The sequence below is a fragment of the Ascidia mentula genome, chromosome 1 (genome assembly GCF_947561715.1).
Source record: "Ascidia mentula chromosome 1, kaAscMent1.1, whole genome shotgun sequence".
NCBI lineage: Eukaryota > Metazoa > Chordata > Ascidiacea > Phlebobranchia > Ascidiidae > Ascidia > Ascidia mentula.
This window is the reverse complement of record NC_138566.1, coordinates 12,296,161-12,310,611: the sequence shown is the minus strand read 5'-3', so window position 1 is coordinate 12,310,611 and position 14,451 is coordinate 12,296,161. Positions and strand designations below refer to the sequence as shown.

General features: G+C 36.8%; 1 protein-coding gene across 1 annotated transcript; it reads left to right on the top strand.

Moving 5' to 3' along the window:
* Positions 1–9,543: 9,543 nt before the first annotated feature.
* On the top strand, positions 9,544–13,742 carry LOC145887705 (serine/threonine-protein kinase 36-like). Its single transcript, XM_082978891.1, has one exon. It carries the CDS (start codon positions 9,961–9,963, stop codon positions 13,651–13,653), a length of 3,693 nt encoding a protein of 1,230 aa, XP_082835017.1. The 5' UTR covers positions 9,544–9,960; the 3' UTR covers positions 13,654–13,742.
* Positions 13,743–14,451: the final 709 nt, after the last annotated feature.

Genomic DNA, 14,451 nt, shown 5'->3' with positions numbered 1-14,451 from the left:
ATATGATTCCCGAATGACCCGACATCCAATAACCCGTTGTCGTACGTGATTTTGACCGGAAAAAAAATGATGTACAAATCGCAATAGGTTTTCAATCACATTTTGTGACAACTTTTCCGAAACGAAATTTCTGTTAAAATTTTGCAAATCATTTTTGTTTTGGTGGTAGTACAGACAAATGTGATAACAGTCTGTTCTATGTTTTCCAATGTGAAACGATTTGGAAAGGGACGCTGTAAGTTGCCTTGAAACAAACTTATACACCTCTTGCGTAGGCAGTGTCAAAAAGTTAAAATCTGAAACAAACTCGTCACTGCCGTCAACCTTGTGTTGAAAAGATATGTTTTTATGAATGATGCGATCACTTGATATTGCTGTTGATTCATTAAAACGGCGTCGCTTTCTGCGAATAACGGTAACTGGTTGAGGCAGAATGGGTCGGTTTTCAGGTTTTAACTTTTTATAAAAAAAAGATGCAACTTCCGGTCAATATTTTCTCTACTCCATATTCCGAAAACTTGTTAGCTACTTAGTGACCTAAATTAACCCCGGCTCCAATGTGTACCACAACAGACACAAGCCCAAATGAAACTCCTTGCGAAACAGACAACGTTTGATCAGGAACAACTCGTTTTGTGTTTTTTACTTTGTCTAAATTTCTATAAAATCCAATGCAAAGTATGTCCGCCGTTTCAGTAAGCTCTGTTAATACAGCTTTTTGTGTTTCTAAATCACAATGCGAACAACGGTCCCGAGCAACGCTGCAAAATTGAGCATCAAAATAAGCCCCTAGATTGCTTTTGTCGGGGATATCATCAAACAGAGGCAAACTTAATACAGGTTGTTGATTTTCAGATTTCTCCTGGTCGCCACAAGACTTGCAAATGATGGATGTTTTGTAATTAAACGAAAAATTGAGCTCACAAGTTTTTAAAATTAATTTTGTTTTAAAAAAATTAAAAATAAAGTCAATAAGCATTAAAAACTCGTTGGGATCCTGTTGCTGACCTAACGTCCAACCAAGGTGCGCACAAACATCTTTAACCAACTGCAAATACAAGGAGTATTCTACCTGATTACCCGCGAGGCAACAAACAAATTTAGCAATTCTTACTTTCAAGCCATTTCCATTACCACTGACAACAGGAACCACATCAAACAAACATCTAACTGTTTGCAACACAGAGTTAAACCAACAATTATTAAATACATTTGGAAGACCGGATAAGACAAAGTTGTTTTTCTCTATCTACGACTTAATAACATCATTACAACGAAGCAAGTCCTGCACTAATGCGTACACAATCCAAACTCGGTACTCTGAGGCGCTAAATTGCTTAACTGGTAAACGCATTATGATTCTAGTTATCGTTTCCACCGCCTAACAAACACACAAACCACAGCTTGTTCGGTCTTCTTGGGTGACTATTGAGTCAAGTTTTATTAAGACATTACAACCAGTAAAAGAGCTTAAAATCGGGACGAAGGTTTTACGGAATAAACTCAATAAATCTATCTGTGAACCTGCAGCGGAGTCATACAGTACCAGTTGGTTACTGGAGCTATTAAACCACAAAACCACAAAATGCCCATTATACAAAATTGGAACAAAGACGTGTTCACGTAATTTATCATTAAAAAATAAACCATCAAATGCCCTGCGACAATTTTTGAACGTTTTTCCGCGAAATACCTGTCTTGCTAAAATACTTGTTAGAAATCCAAACCGACCAGGATCAACCAAATTGCAGATTTTGATAGTCCTTGAAACAAAACAATCGACAACGTTATCCGTTAACTATCCAACTATAATATGTGTGAGTCTTAGCAACATTCTGTGTCAATGAGCGGTACGTTTTTCCACATGGTCTGTAACAAAGCGAACACAAGTCCAACCACGGCACTGACTGATGGCAAGGTGTTTCAAGAGCGGTATCAAAAATGGTAGTGGGTCTTCACGGAATGTGATGCCAAATAAAATCAGAAAGTTCTTTACATAGGCTAAAATCCATAGTTTTGTGTCTTAAATAAAAAGGGTATTGGCGTTCTTGCATTTTGTCCGACTCTTTACTTGTGAAAACATAATCTGTGGCGCCAGTTACACCAACACCATCATCGTCAGTGTCGCGGTTGAAGTTTTCTGATCTCGACTTTAAAACGAACAAAATGAAGTTGAACTAATGCCGATGTTGCTTTGGAATTGGTCAAAACTATAAACCTTTCAACTGTATCGTCAAGTTCTGCAATTGTTGTGCAACTAAAAAAACATTCACCGAAAACAAATAGGTTCTCATTAGTTTAAAACTTTCGAAATACTTATTGCACAAAATTTTTGCGGCCTTCATTGCATGGCTGTAGCAATTGTGAATCACAGTTTTTTGCAAGTCGCCAGAAGCAGGAACGCCTGTTGCAATTTTAAAGCAACGATTATATAATTCTTCGACAAGTTTCGCGACAAAATGATTTTAAAACTGCGTTCCACATTGCCATCGAACATCGATGATTATTGGTTTGGGCTTCCGCGTCACACAACAAACTTTCAAACAATGAAACAAAAAGGTTTCCAAAAAGTGACTGATTGAAATAGCATCATGGTTTGTTGTCACGCAAGTTGCAACTGGAAGCGGTGTGCAACCTTGGCTTGGGTTTCTAATTAATAACGTATAAACTTGAAAATCGTTGTAATTTTCCATTCGGCGCAACACGCTCCCAGTGGCTTAAATATAGACAACGTCCACAGCGCAAACCTGATTAAACGCTTAGATTTGCGCATTTCTGTACAACGAACACAGGGGCGAGTGTAACCGAATGCAACAGATAAATGTATGGCTTTCCTTTTCCAAGTAATATTATAAAATTATTAAACCACAATTTACTGAATCGGTTTCCAGTTTCACGTTCACTTTTTATGTTGTTCAAAACGGATAGTGATGGCAAGTGGGTATGAGCTCCCAGCCAACGTTTGTTAAATAGTTTGCGAAGTTCTTAAAAAGCGCTTTTATGTTTCATCGATTTGCGAATCTTGTTTCTTAAATTACCACTAACAAGTCGACTTTTGCTACACCCCAAACGATGGTTTCGCTTTCCACAAATTTTTACTCGACCCTCAACTTTATCAACAAAAGACCAGAAAATAACAAACTTCACTCGTCAATTACAAAACTGATCAAATAACTATTGGAGTCATTGGACACATAACCGAAGTAAACTTTACGAATTTGCTTGATCGCAATTTCAACATACAAATCACTAGTAAAATGATTAGTAGGCCTATTTTTAACCATTGCTTTCCATTCTTGCAAAGACAGAACAAACAAACCGTTAATATTCACATCGTCGTTATGTGCAAAATGTTCCTTGGTCTCAACGTCTATTCCAATTTCATTACCCATGGAATCATGTATTTCTTATATGGCGTCAGGTTCAAAACAAACTTTGGCAAGAGGGGAGTTACCGAATGCAGTAGTCGAAATTTCGTCGAACGAACCATTTAAATCTTTCCCAACACCCTCATTTGCCACAGGCGAACTACAAACCGGCTCCTTATTAACACAAAAACTGCCAGGTGAAACTGTACCATTATTTTTACAAACATTACCAGCAGGCGACTTGCCATATACAATAGTCGAAATGTCGTCAAAGGAATTATGCAAATCCTTCCCAACATTCTCATAATCACAGCTTTCACAAAACAAGTTCGGCGATCGAGCATCTTATGAACTGAATTCTGGTTCATGTTTATAGCAAGGGGCACATACCACCTTGGTGGAGGCACCCTTTACATCACCCGAGGATCGGCTAGGAGCAATTACCACCTTGGTGGAGGCACCCTTTACATCACCCGAGGATCGGCTTGGAGCAATTACCACCTTGGTGGAGGCACTCTTTGCATCACCCGAGGATCCACTTGAAGCACGAGCCAATTCGGTAACCGCACACTTTGCTTTTCTGGCAAAACTACAAAATCTTTTCTGATTCACGAACCGGGTTGAACAGACACTCGCTGTGTTCGGAGTCACTGATGATCTGCCAGGGTATACCTTCGTTGACTCGGTATAGTTGAACACGCAGCTGAAGCAAGAGAGAGGTTTGTAATTTCTTCTTTACATTGTTTTTTTTGGGTTCGCGATTGTTTGTTGGACTTCTATGCTCTTTGCATAAAAGAATTTGGTTTAATATAAATACAATTGGACATTGACCAGGCAAAAAAAGTTATATACATGTTGAAGATCGACATTTTTTACTTGTTAGGATATATGGAAGGGATTTTCTTGGCTCACATTTTGAAATTAAAAGATAAACTATTCATTATTCGACAAAAATCCCTAATTAAAGGAGATATATGGTAGTTGACAACTCAAGTAATATTTGCCTATGTATGACAGAGAACCAACGGCTTTCTGCATCACTTCCAGACTTTCCATATAATGGAACAGACCAACATCCGACAAATGAAGGTTGTCTGCCCAGTTCACGCGGTCGTTGGAGATGTTGTAGTCAAGGAAGCTGAATCCATAATCAATGGTGACATTTTGCAGCAACATGTTCGATTTGGGAACACAAGATATATGAAAACCCGTTTGCTGCAGAATTCCAGCCAAAACGATCTGGAGTTTAAAAAAGAACTGTAAAAAGAATTTTGCTCGTTTTTCATGTTTTTACGTTGGCCTGCGGGTACTTTTGCTGACAAGTCTCAACAAGCAATTGACCTTCTGCTTCCAGGCTACTGTGATTGTGGTCACGCCCAGCAGCGAGGTCGTTCGTGCCCAATGCCAGAATGGCGATATCCACCCGGTCGAACCTTCTGCCAAACTCTAGTTCTTTACAGCCGTGGCTAATTTTTCCTCCTGGAATAGAGATAGCATTTTAACTGAAATACTTACTTTTGGAAGATACCACCTGGGGGGGCAGACAATGTTCCTCCCGTTGCTGTCACCAACAACACTGAAGGGAGTTGAACCTTCAGCCCGAAGGTAACAAGTCTGCTTTCCTGAAATTCCGATGTTGTATTGAACTGGCCGAGTTCTTGTTTTCAGAGGCTTTTCAGTAAGGAATCAAAAAATCTACGATGAAGTACGATGTCAATTGATAAAAGCGTTTTTCGTATAGTTTGTCTGTGTACAAAAAAGCCATTTAAAATTGCCATTCATAGAATTCATAAAGGTGATTCAGGTCAAACATTTGAAATTGCGTCAAAGTATGACTAAGTCAAAGAACAATATTTTACTTCACAAAAGCTGCTATATTCAATATCGACCAAAAACGTCGAAGAATGTTTTGTGCTAACTCAAACAAATAATTGCTACACATCATATACATAAAAAAATTAACTAATACGGGATTTGCGCATTGTCTCCAAGTAAATAACAGCAACAATGAAAATTTAGATGCTGTACTTTATTAAAATAAACTGAATAGATTCTATCACATGATATTCATGGTTCCGAATTCGCGTCATCAATGGGCTTGAGGTTACAATCATACCGTTAAAAATTGACTGAAAATGAATTGATTTGGATAAAAGTTCTTCAGTAAAACGAGTGTAGCACAGCGGCAACTTCTTTTTGGGGGTAATTTTACGTTTAGATAAAGAAGAAATTGTTGTGGACAAAACAAAAATTAATTGTTAGTCAAGAAAAACGTTTGGAATTAACGGCAACTAGCTCGTTGAGCAGCTTTGGTGTGCGTTTTTACTGCCTATCAAAGAAAAGACACTAAATCGAAAAATAAATCCTAATTGTCTAGAAAAGTTAGAAGTCCTAAGATATTAGTATTTACGAATTCTTATCTTTTTTAGTTGTATGAAATTACAAAAGATATAACAGATAAACTTTAGTGTCCGTGTACTGTTATTTTTCTTGTGAACAAGAATCAATCGCCGGTATAGGCGCACGCGAAGCCCAAGTATATAACTACCAGGCACGCTAGTTGCCGTTAATTTTAAATGTTTTTCTTCGCTTCAACGTAAAAATTTTTCCGCAAACGAATTTTTCGCTGCGCTGCATTCGTTTTAATATATAAATCCCATCCAAACCAATGCATATTCAGCCAATCTTTACCTGAAGCATTCTGACGTCAGACCTATCGGTGACACATAGTTGGATCCACGAAAAGTAATGTGGTGAAAATATATAAGATAACCCGCGGGCCGTAAGAAAGGTTTGTCGGGCATTCTGTTATTACCGCCATCAATACAGCTGCTGACATTATTTTAGAACATAACTTTTATACACATATGATGCAGAATTGTTTTCTCTTACTTTCATTAAACAATACATTCACGCAAAAATATTACAAAAAAGGAACACTGCAAATCCAAATAACAAGAACTCACCATATAATTCAGCATTAAGTGAAGTGCCAAAAAAATTGGTAGCAACGTTCGTTTTACGCTTTGATGCTTCAGAACAGTTTCCATGTGAACAAAATGCATAACTGCCAGATTGGACAAATTGAACAAGATGAGGGAAAATGTTGCGGGAAGAGTGAGAGCTGCCATGCGGATTTCTAATTTTGGTCCTTCTGTGACAATTTTCTAAAAAAAACAAATCAGCGTTATGGGTAAACTGTAATCGGCACAAGGTCATAAAATTGTACGTTCAGGGAAAAAATTTAGGATATCTACAACTTTTTCTAGTTATGTGTCCACAAAAATTGGGTCGAAAATCAATTCGTTGGAATACAAGCTATCAATGCAAAAATTACGCATCGGTATCTTGTTCTATTTGAGATGAGTTTAAAAAATTCCTTGGTTCGGAACATTTTCAAATTTGTTGTCAAACTGGTTGCCTTGAATGCGCACTAGTTTAGGTTGATGTCGCCTTGTCGGACTGAAAGTTATTTCGTTGGCATACGAGCTACCGATGTAAAAAATAAGCACTAATGTATTGTTCCTTATGCTCTTGGCTACATTTAAGGCGAGTTTAAAAAAATTCCTCGGTTCGGAACATTTTCAAATTTGTTGTCAAACTTGTCACTTCTTTGATTCTAGGCTTACACTGTATGCTGAACAGCTTATTATTATTTGGCATTAGCTCATTGTTGCGTCACAGACCTACCAGGATTGTCTACTTCACTGCGTTTCGTTCGAAGTTGTCAAAAAAAATCAAAAATTTCGTCACGCATTACTACACACAATTACATATTGCAAAACGACAACATCCCAAACTCAATACAGCCTTAAAAAGCGATACAAAATCAGTTTTAAATACCAATTAATGCAATATTCGAACGAAACAACTTTACTTCCGATCAGGTGGAATATTACAAACAGCGTACGGCCTAGAAAGTAAGGTGCACATTCAAGTCGACACGTTTGATCAAAATTTTTAAAATGTTTCGAACCAACGAATTTTTTTCAAATTGTGGCCCAGGGCTAATGTGTTTTTGGGCACTCATAGCTCATATTTCAACGACGTGACTGCACGCGCAGTTACTCCAATTGTCTACTTTTTAGTTTCCCTTCTTGACGAAAGCATGGCTGTTTCTGTCTAATTCAACAACGAACTATTTCCATTCTATAAGATACAACATTTCTTTAAACCTCCTTACACACGCAAAGAGTTTCTTTAAACTTGATTGTAGCGAAATGTTTTAAACAAGCGATACGTGTTTATGACGCAACAATACAATAGTGCTGAATGATCTACTGCAGTGCTTTTCAACCTGTGTAACCATCCGCACTGGTGCGGATGTGAAAATTTGTTGTGCGGGTGGCAAACATGGTGCGGATGAGTGCGGATGACAATCGCCCGATAAGTAGGCTTTTTAGTCTAAGAATTTTTCATATTTGGTTACGTACACTCGCTTCAATAAGCAACGCTAATCCTTCCCCTTAAATCGTCGGTAGGTTTCCAATCGATTAAATTTCCAAACTGTTGTTTTCTTGAGTCACAAACAGTTGAAATGTATTTGTACAAAACGGTGCGCAGGTTTTACAGCCAAAGCAAACAGGCAAATAACGCCAGGAACGCGATTAACTCTTACTGAGGCGCGCAGTCATTCCACAAGCGCAAGTCACATTGCAACACATGTTGATTACACGGTGAATCTAAAACGCCCTTTGTTAGGTCAACTGTAGGTCACAAAACGATATAATTACATGACAGAAACGCTCAAGATAGGGCAATTTATCATGCCGCCTGGAGGTTAGTATTGGTTACATGCAGGGTGTCGATTTATGCCTTTTTCACCATTCTAAGTGTTCGACACGCGACGCCACTGTTCGACACGGGCGCCGTAAATAAATGTTGAGTTATACTGGTATACAGTACCACGAACAGACCAACGCTATTGTTATCTGCAAAAGTCCATAAATTGAATTACTATGATAACTTAATTAGGCCTAATGTATCGGTCACGCCAATCTTGCAACATTCACATCGATTTTACTAGTTTTCTTTTTTAGAAGATTGGACGATTTTCCTATTCACATGTAGTTGTCAATTTTTTTTGCCGTACATGCTGGTGGCAAAAGTGGTTCGAAGACGTTGGTGCCAGTATAAGTCGTGTAATCGGTGCGGTGTGACGTCACTCGGTGCTGTGACTTCAATCGGTGCAGTGACTTCACTGAAAAGTGCTTGGCCCTATAATACATGCACGTCACCAATTGACGTCACTTAACTGTACCCTGATTTGATTGCGCACCACTTGAACCCATGTCGCATATTTAATAAAATTTCCCAAGAAGCTAACGTAACAACATCAAATGCAAACCAAGTTTATTTAAATTGTTTGCAAAGGATGCAACGAAAACTTCTTTTTGGAGCGTTTGGAGCACATTTCATGTGTGTCCATCTCTTGCAAAAATCACATGAAATCTATGAACACAAAATCAGCATTTGTTTTGAATTATGAAAACAGACAGTTCAAACATGTCTAAAAACACATATTCGAGTATTATCTATAATTTTCAAATGATTTTTTTACCCCCGGTTATAATGTGTTGATGAAAGACCTTAGTAGTAATTTAGAGTAGACAGCATTTTAAAAAGCAAATAACAGTAATGTTAAATTATTTATTACATAATGTTTAATAATATGTTCAACCTCATCATCAGTATTAAATGTTCTGTTAAAGATGTTAACATACCTTTCAGCCCTACACATACTAAGTGATTTGGTATGGTTGGAAAGGGTTTTTAATGTTTGTCAACAGTGTAGGAATAGTCGTGGCCGCGGTTCAATAAAAGTAGTTATGACCGATTTATGACAATGTACATTAATATTCGTTTCATAAATCGTTGGAATTTTTTTAATTTTTTAATCTTTTTTGAAACTACATGCCATTTCATGCAACTTATGCAGAAATCATCGAAATCCATTGAGAAACGGCAAAGTTATGGGCGTCCAACGTTTTGTCGACTGGAAAAAAAAGTTTACGTGTTTATTAATAGAGATCATTAATAGAATAGAGATCAGTTAGCACGCAAGTACATAAAAGAACGCAAACCGCTACATTTAACCCTTGATTTAATGCAGTTGAAAATGGAAAGAAAAGAAGTCAACAACTTCGTAAAATCGTTGCTTGGAATGGAATTAGACTTTTACATTCTTGTGTTAGGGGTGAGGTACCTCTACTTTTTTGGTGTAACTTGCCAGCAACATATGGGGCGTTACCGTCTTTGGTAAATACGCAGACTATGTTTGGTTAAAAGTGCAGCAGACTTATAAAGTGAGTAGTGAGAACCAAGATGATAAGGGATTCAGGGTCCAGATTGGAAAAAAATATTTGAAGTTTTTTATTGACAGGACTGATCTCGCAAAATTGAAGTTTTCTGTAGCATTTGTCGTGCCTGTGTATGCACCATAAATTAACACACTTCATTTCTATTTTAGCAAAACATAAAAATTAAACTTTGTTCAAGTGATCAATAACATTCTTATCGGCCCACCTTTAGCAAGTAATTTGTTTTTCTTTGTTTGATATTTTTTCAACTCCATTAGCTTACCATTATACTGATGGAAAACTATCATAAATTGGAGCATATTGGAGAAGGCTCATTTGGCAAAGTTTTTAAAGGAAGAAAAAAATACACTGGGCAAGTTGTTGCGCTAAAATTTATTCCCAAAAGTGGGAAAGCTGAGAAAGATCTGAAAAACCTCCGACGTGAAATTGATATTATGTCAAAATTAAAGCATGGGAATATTATTGAACTTTTGGATCATTTTGAAACAGAAAATGAAGTTGTAGTTGTAACAGAATTTGCTGAAGGGGAACTCTTTCAAATTTTAGAAGATGATGGAAAATTGTCAGAACAGCAAGTCTGTGACATTGCTTGTCAGTTACTCTCAGCTCTGTTTTACATACATTCACACAGAATTTTACACAGAGACATGAAACCTCAAAATATTTTAATTGGGAAGGGTGGGGTGGTCAAGCTGTGTGACTTTGGTTTTGCAAGAGCTATGAGCATGAATACATTAGTACTCACCTCAATCAAGGGAACTCCCCTTTATATGTCACCAGAACTGGTTGAAGAACGGCCATATGATCACAATGCAGATTTGTGGTCATTGGGTTGTATTTTGTATGAATTGTTTGTTGGCAAGCCACCATTTTACACAAATAGTATCTTCCAGCTTGTCAGCCTAATTATCAAGGATGACATAAAGTGGCCAAGATCAATAAGTGACAATTTTAGATCATTTTTAGCAGGCCTTCTGACAAAGGACCCAAGTAAGCGTTTGACATGGCCATTTTTGTTAAAGCATCCTTATGTTAAGTCCAAAATCTTAATTTCAAAAGATGATGTACATCCTTCTCCATTGACTATTGAGCAGTCTGCAACTGTAATTAAAGAAAAAGAAAAAATGTCTCAAAAATTAATATCAAGGGGAAGTGGATCCAAAATTTTGCGCAAAGCTCGACAAAAAATTTTGTCTAAAGGGCATTCACAAATAAAAAAACCCCAAGAGAACATAGCTGCTGCAAATAAAAAAACTGTGAGTAAAGTCAACAGTGAGTTCAGCATCGATATTGTTAAACTTGATGAAAGTGATTGTGAAACTGATTTAGAAGAGGACTGGCAGGAACTATTGGAAGCCACAGATCCTCATCATATACAATTAACTACACCAATGATGCTTCTTAATGACAGCTTATTTCTTTCAAAAATAAAAATTGATTTAGATTTGTCCATTCCAGGTGTTATTAAGGGCATTTCTAAGGACTTTAAGAAGTTTTCATCAGTGATTCGAGTTGTTACTAATCTTTTAACCACCAAGTGTAATGCAGAAATACTGTGGAAGCTTTGTGAGGACTTGTGTATAACAACCACTGTTACTAGGTGTTTGTCCCAACTATCAGAACAACAAACTGTACCACAACCAAGTTGGTTACCACAAGTTATTGTGGAAATACTGGCTTTACTGACTGCATATTGTGCAAGTGATTTTAACGTTCGAAACATTTTTGTAGATTCTGGTGAGACAAAGAACACTGTTGAATGTTTTTCTTCCTACATGGAACAATTAATTCCAATATTGGCTAAAATTATTTCAAAACCTTGCATTCCTCAGATTGTGGAGCAAACCTTGCTTTGTCTGATTTTTATGTGTGAAAGTTGTGATCATGGAAAAAATGAAGCCACGTGCAAAATCTATCAGTCTCTGCTGTCAAGTGGTGTAGTCAGAAGTGTGTTTGAAATAGCTTGTTTTGACCAAACAATTTCACAGCAAGTCATTCTTGCTGTGTCTTGTCTGACATCTTTGTTGTATGTACCAGTCATTGCATTTTCTATTCAGAACTGTAAAAAACAGATTCATGATTATATATCAGGATTATTCTCTGAAGAACAAACATATCTTGAGGCCATTCTTGCAATTCCTAACAAACAACCACAGGTTCTGAATAATAGCCTTAAAATAGTTTATACTTGTTGCCAACATAATGCTGTTATAAGCAAGTATGTAGCTGTGCACTTTCCTGGGTCATGCCTTGAGTCAACATTGCTTAATGCAGTTAATGCTGATTTTGAAGTAAATACACAGTCCTATGAACTGTTGCTGAACATCCTGACAACAATATTACAATTTACACAAGATGGTAACATTATGACTTTTCTTGAAGATCAGCTCACTATATTTTGTCACATATTATCAAGGTCCACTCAACCAACGACAACTCTTTGTAGTACTTTACTGATTCATAAGTTGAGTTGTCTTGGGATTAGTTTGCAATGTTTAAAAACAGATTTTTTTGCGATAATGGTTTCGGCTGTCTCTAGCTTGACCGAGGTGGACATTCTACCTCCTTGGGATACTGGTTTACTGGATGGTGTTATTGGTATGGCACTAGAAATAGTTTTAAACAATAAGGAAACGTCAATTATGGACTTTGTATCATCAGGATTATGGACAACTCTGTGGTATAGACTAGCACATGCTCTTGGCATTAACGCCAAAATGAGGTATAGTTCAGAAACTGTATCATCGACACATTCACTGGCAATGCATTATCAACAGCTGGATCATCTACTCATTTCTGTATGGGGTGTATCTAAATTTATTACATTGTCTGCAACTGTTTTTGCCTGGAATCCAACTGAATGTATGTCTTTGTTGTGCAATAGAGACGGTGTTATCATCCAATGCATGTATACACTAATGTCTAAAGATTTTTTTCACAGTCCAATTTTTTCGAATAAGTTGGACATGAGAACTCAAATAGTGTTGGGAGTTTGCCAATGCCTTTATATACCTTTTGTTACAATTACTGATGGAGTTTCTATTAACAGTTTGGTTAAGGTATACTCCGACACCAACATTGTTTTATGTTTGAGCTGGTTACTTACACACATGCAAATTGAAACATCTGACATTCTAACTGCTTTAACTTTAAATATTTTGAAAAGTGTATGTTCCAACACTAAGCACTTTTTTGAACTTCACATTTGTAATGACAAGACATTCAGATATTTTTCAAATGTTTTGTCATGTGATGATGCGACTCCTGAAATCAAAAAGAGAATTTGTGAGTTACTTATGCTGATGTTATTTAAACAAAGCACCAAAGTTTCAACAATTGTTAGAGACATAATTTTATATCATCAGAATGGAGAGCCTGCTATTCTTTACTGTGTGCGTTCCAAAAATTCAGATCTACAAGAAGCAGCATTAGATGTTTTTGCAACATTGCTTTGTGGTCCTATAACACAGCAAATTAAAATAAAAGAAAATGTTCCAGATTTCCTGTTATCGAATGAACAACAATTGCTACCTGATGTGTCCTATTGTTTTGAAGTTGTAACACCTATTTTATGTGATTTTTTGTGTGTCAAAAACAGCAAACAGTTGATTGCATGCACTTTATTTTGCCAGTGTTTGCATTGGAACTTAAGACATGAAAAAACACTCAATGCACACTGTGTTGGGGGAAAATTGCTTGATATTTTTGAAAATGACCAACCTTTTCGCATGAAAGAGACCGCATTAAATTGTTTTTGTCAACTGTGCACTTACAGTACTATGCGTTCTTGTTTAGCTGCAAATTACCTGGAACGCCTGAACTCCTTGCTTACTGTTTTTAAACATAACACTTACATTTCCAATGTGCACCTTTTGCCAACAAGCACAAAAACAATTGAAAACGTAGTGTTGTATTCCCTATTGAAAAAGATACTGCACAGTATAGATTCTAATTCCAACCCATAAGTGCTGTGTGTATTTGTATATATACTTGCATTGTTTCTTTGTATTTAATGAATTCTCAGTTGTCTTTATTTGCTGTCAAATAATAAACTTCCAGCATTTTGTGTATCATGCTTTCTTACAGTAACAACCCAACTAACAGTTTAGTCAGGTCATATGTTTGTGGTAAATTTAAGCATGAAAAAAGGTTTGATATTTTATTTGAAAGTTTGTTTGCAGTTTAATGTGATACGTCCGAATGGAATTGCTCACTTTTGTTCTTTCCTTACACAAATGAAAAAAGCCAGGGTCGAAATATTTTGCTGGGTAACATAAATTCAAACCATTTTTTCCTGTGATAGGTTAATTTGTTAAATATTAGAGTACATTGCCTATATCTTGCACTGTGTCCACGGGAGGTTGATTTGTTCAATATTAGAGTACTACAGAGGTGTAATCAATATAGTAAATTTCTAAAATATAGAATTAGCCTATTACTACAAAATATTCCGACCGGTAAAAAGTGTAACAACAGGTGGTGGTTGGGTAGTTGATGAAACAACCCTAAAAAAAGTATGTAAAGTTTGCATTTACCCAATCTTATTGGGTATACACCAGATTACCAAACCACAAACTTTGGGTAAGCATGTGTTGACCCAACACGTAGGGTAGAATTAATATTACCCAAATATCAGCTTTGGGTAAGTGGATGTATACTGTGGCAACACGCATGTTTTCCCTGGCCTAGTTCTGACCACGACGCATATTTTCTGAAACGCAACACTGGAACACTAGACGGAAAGGACACAGGCGGAGTTAAGC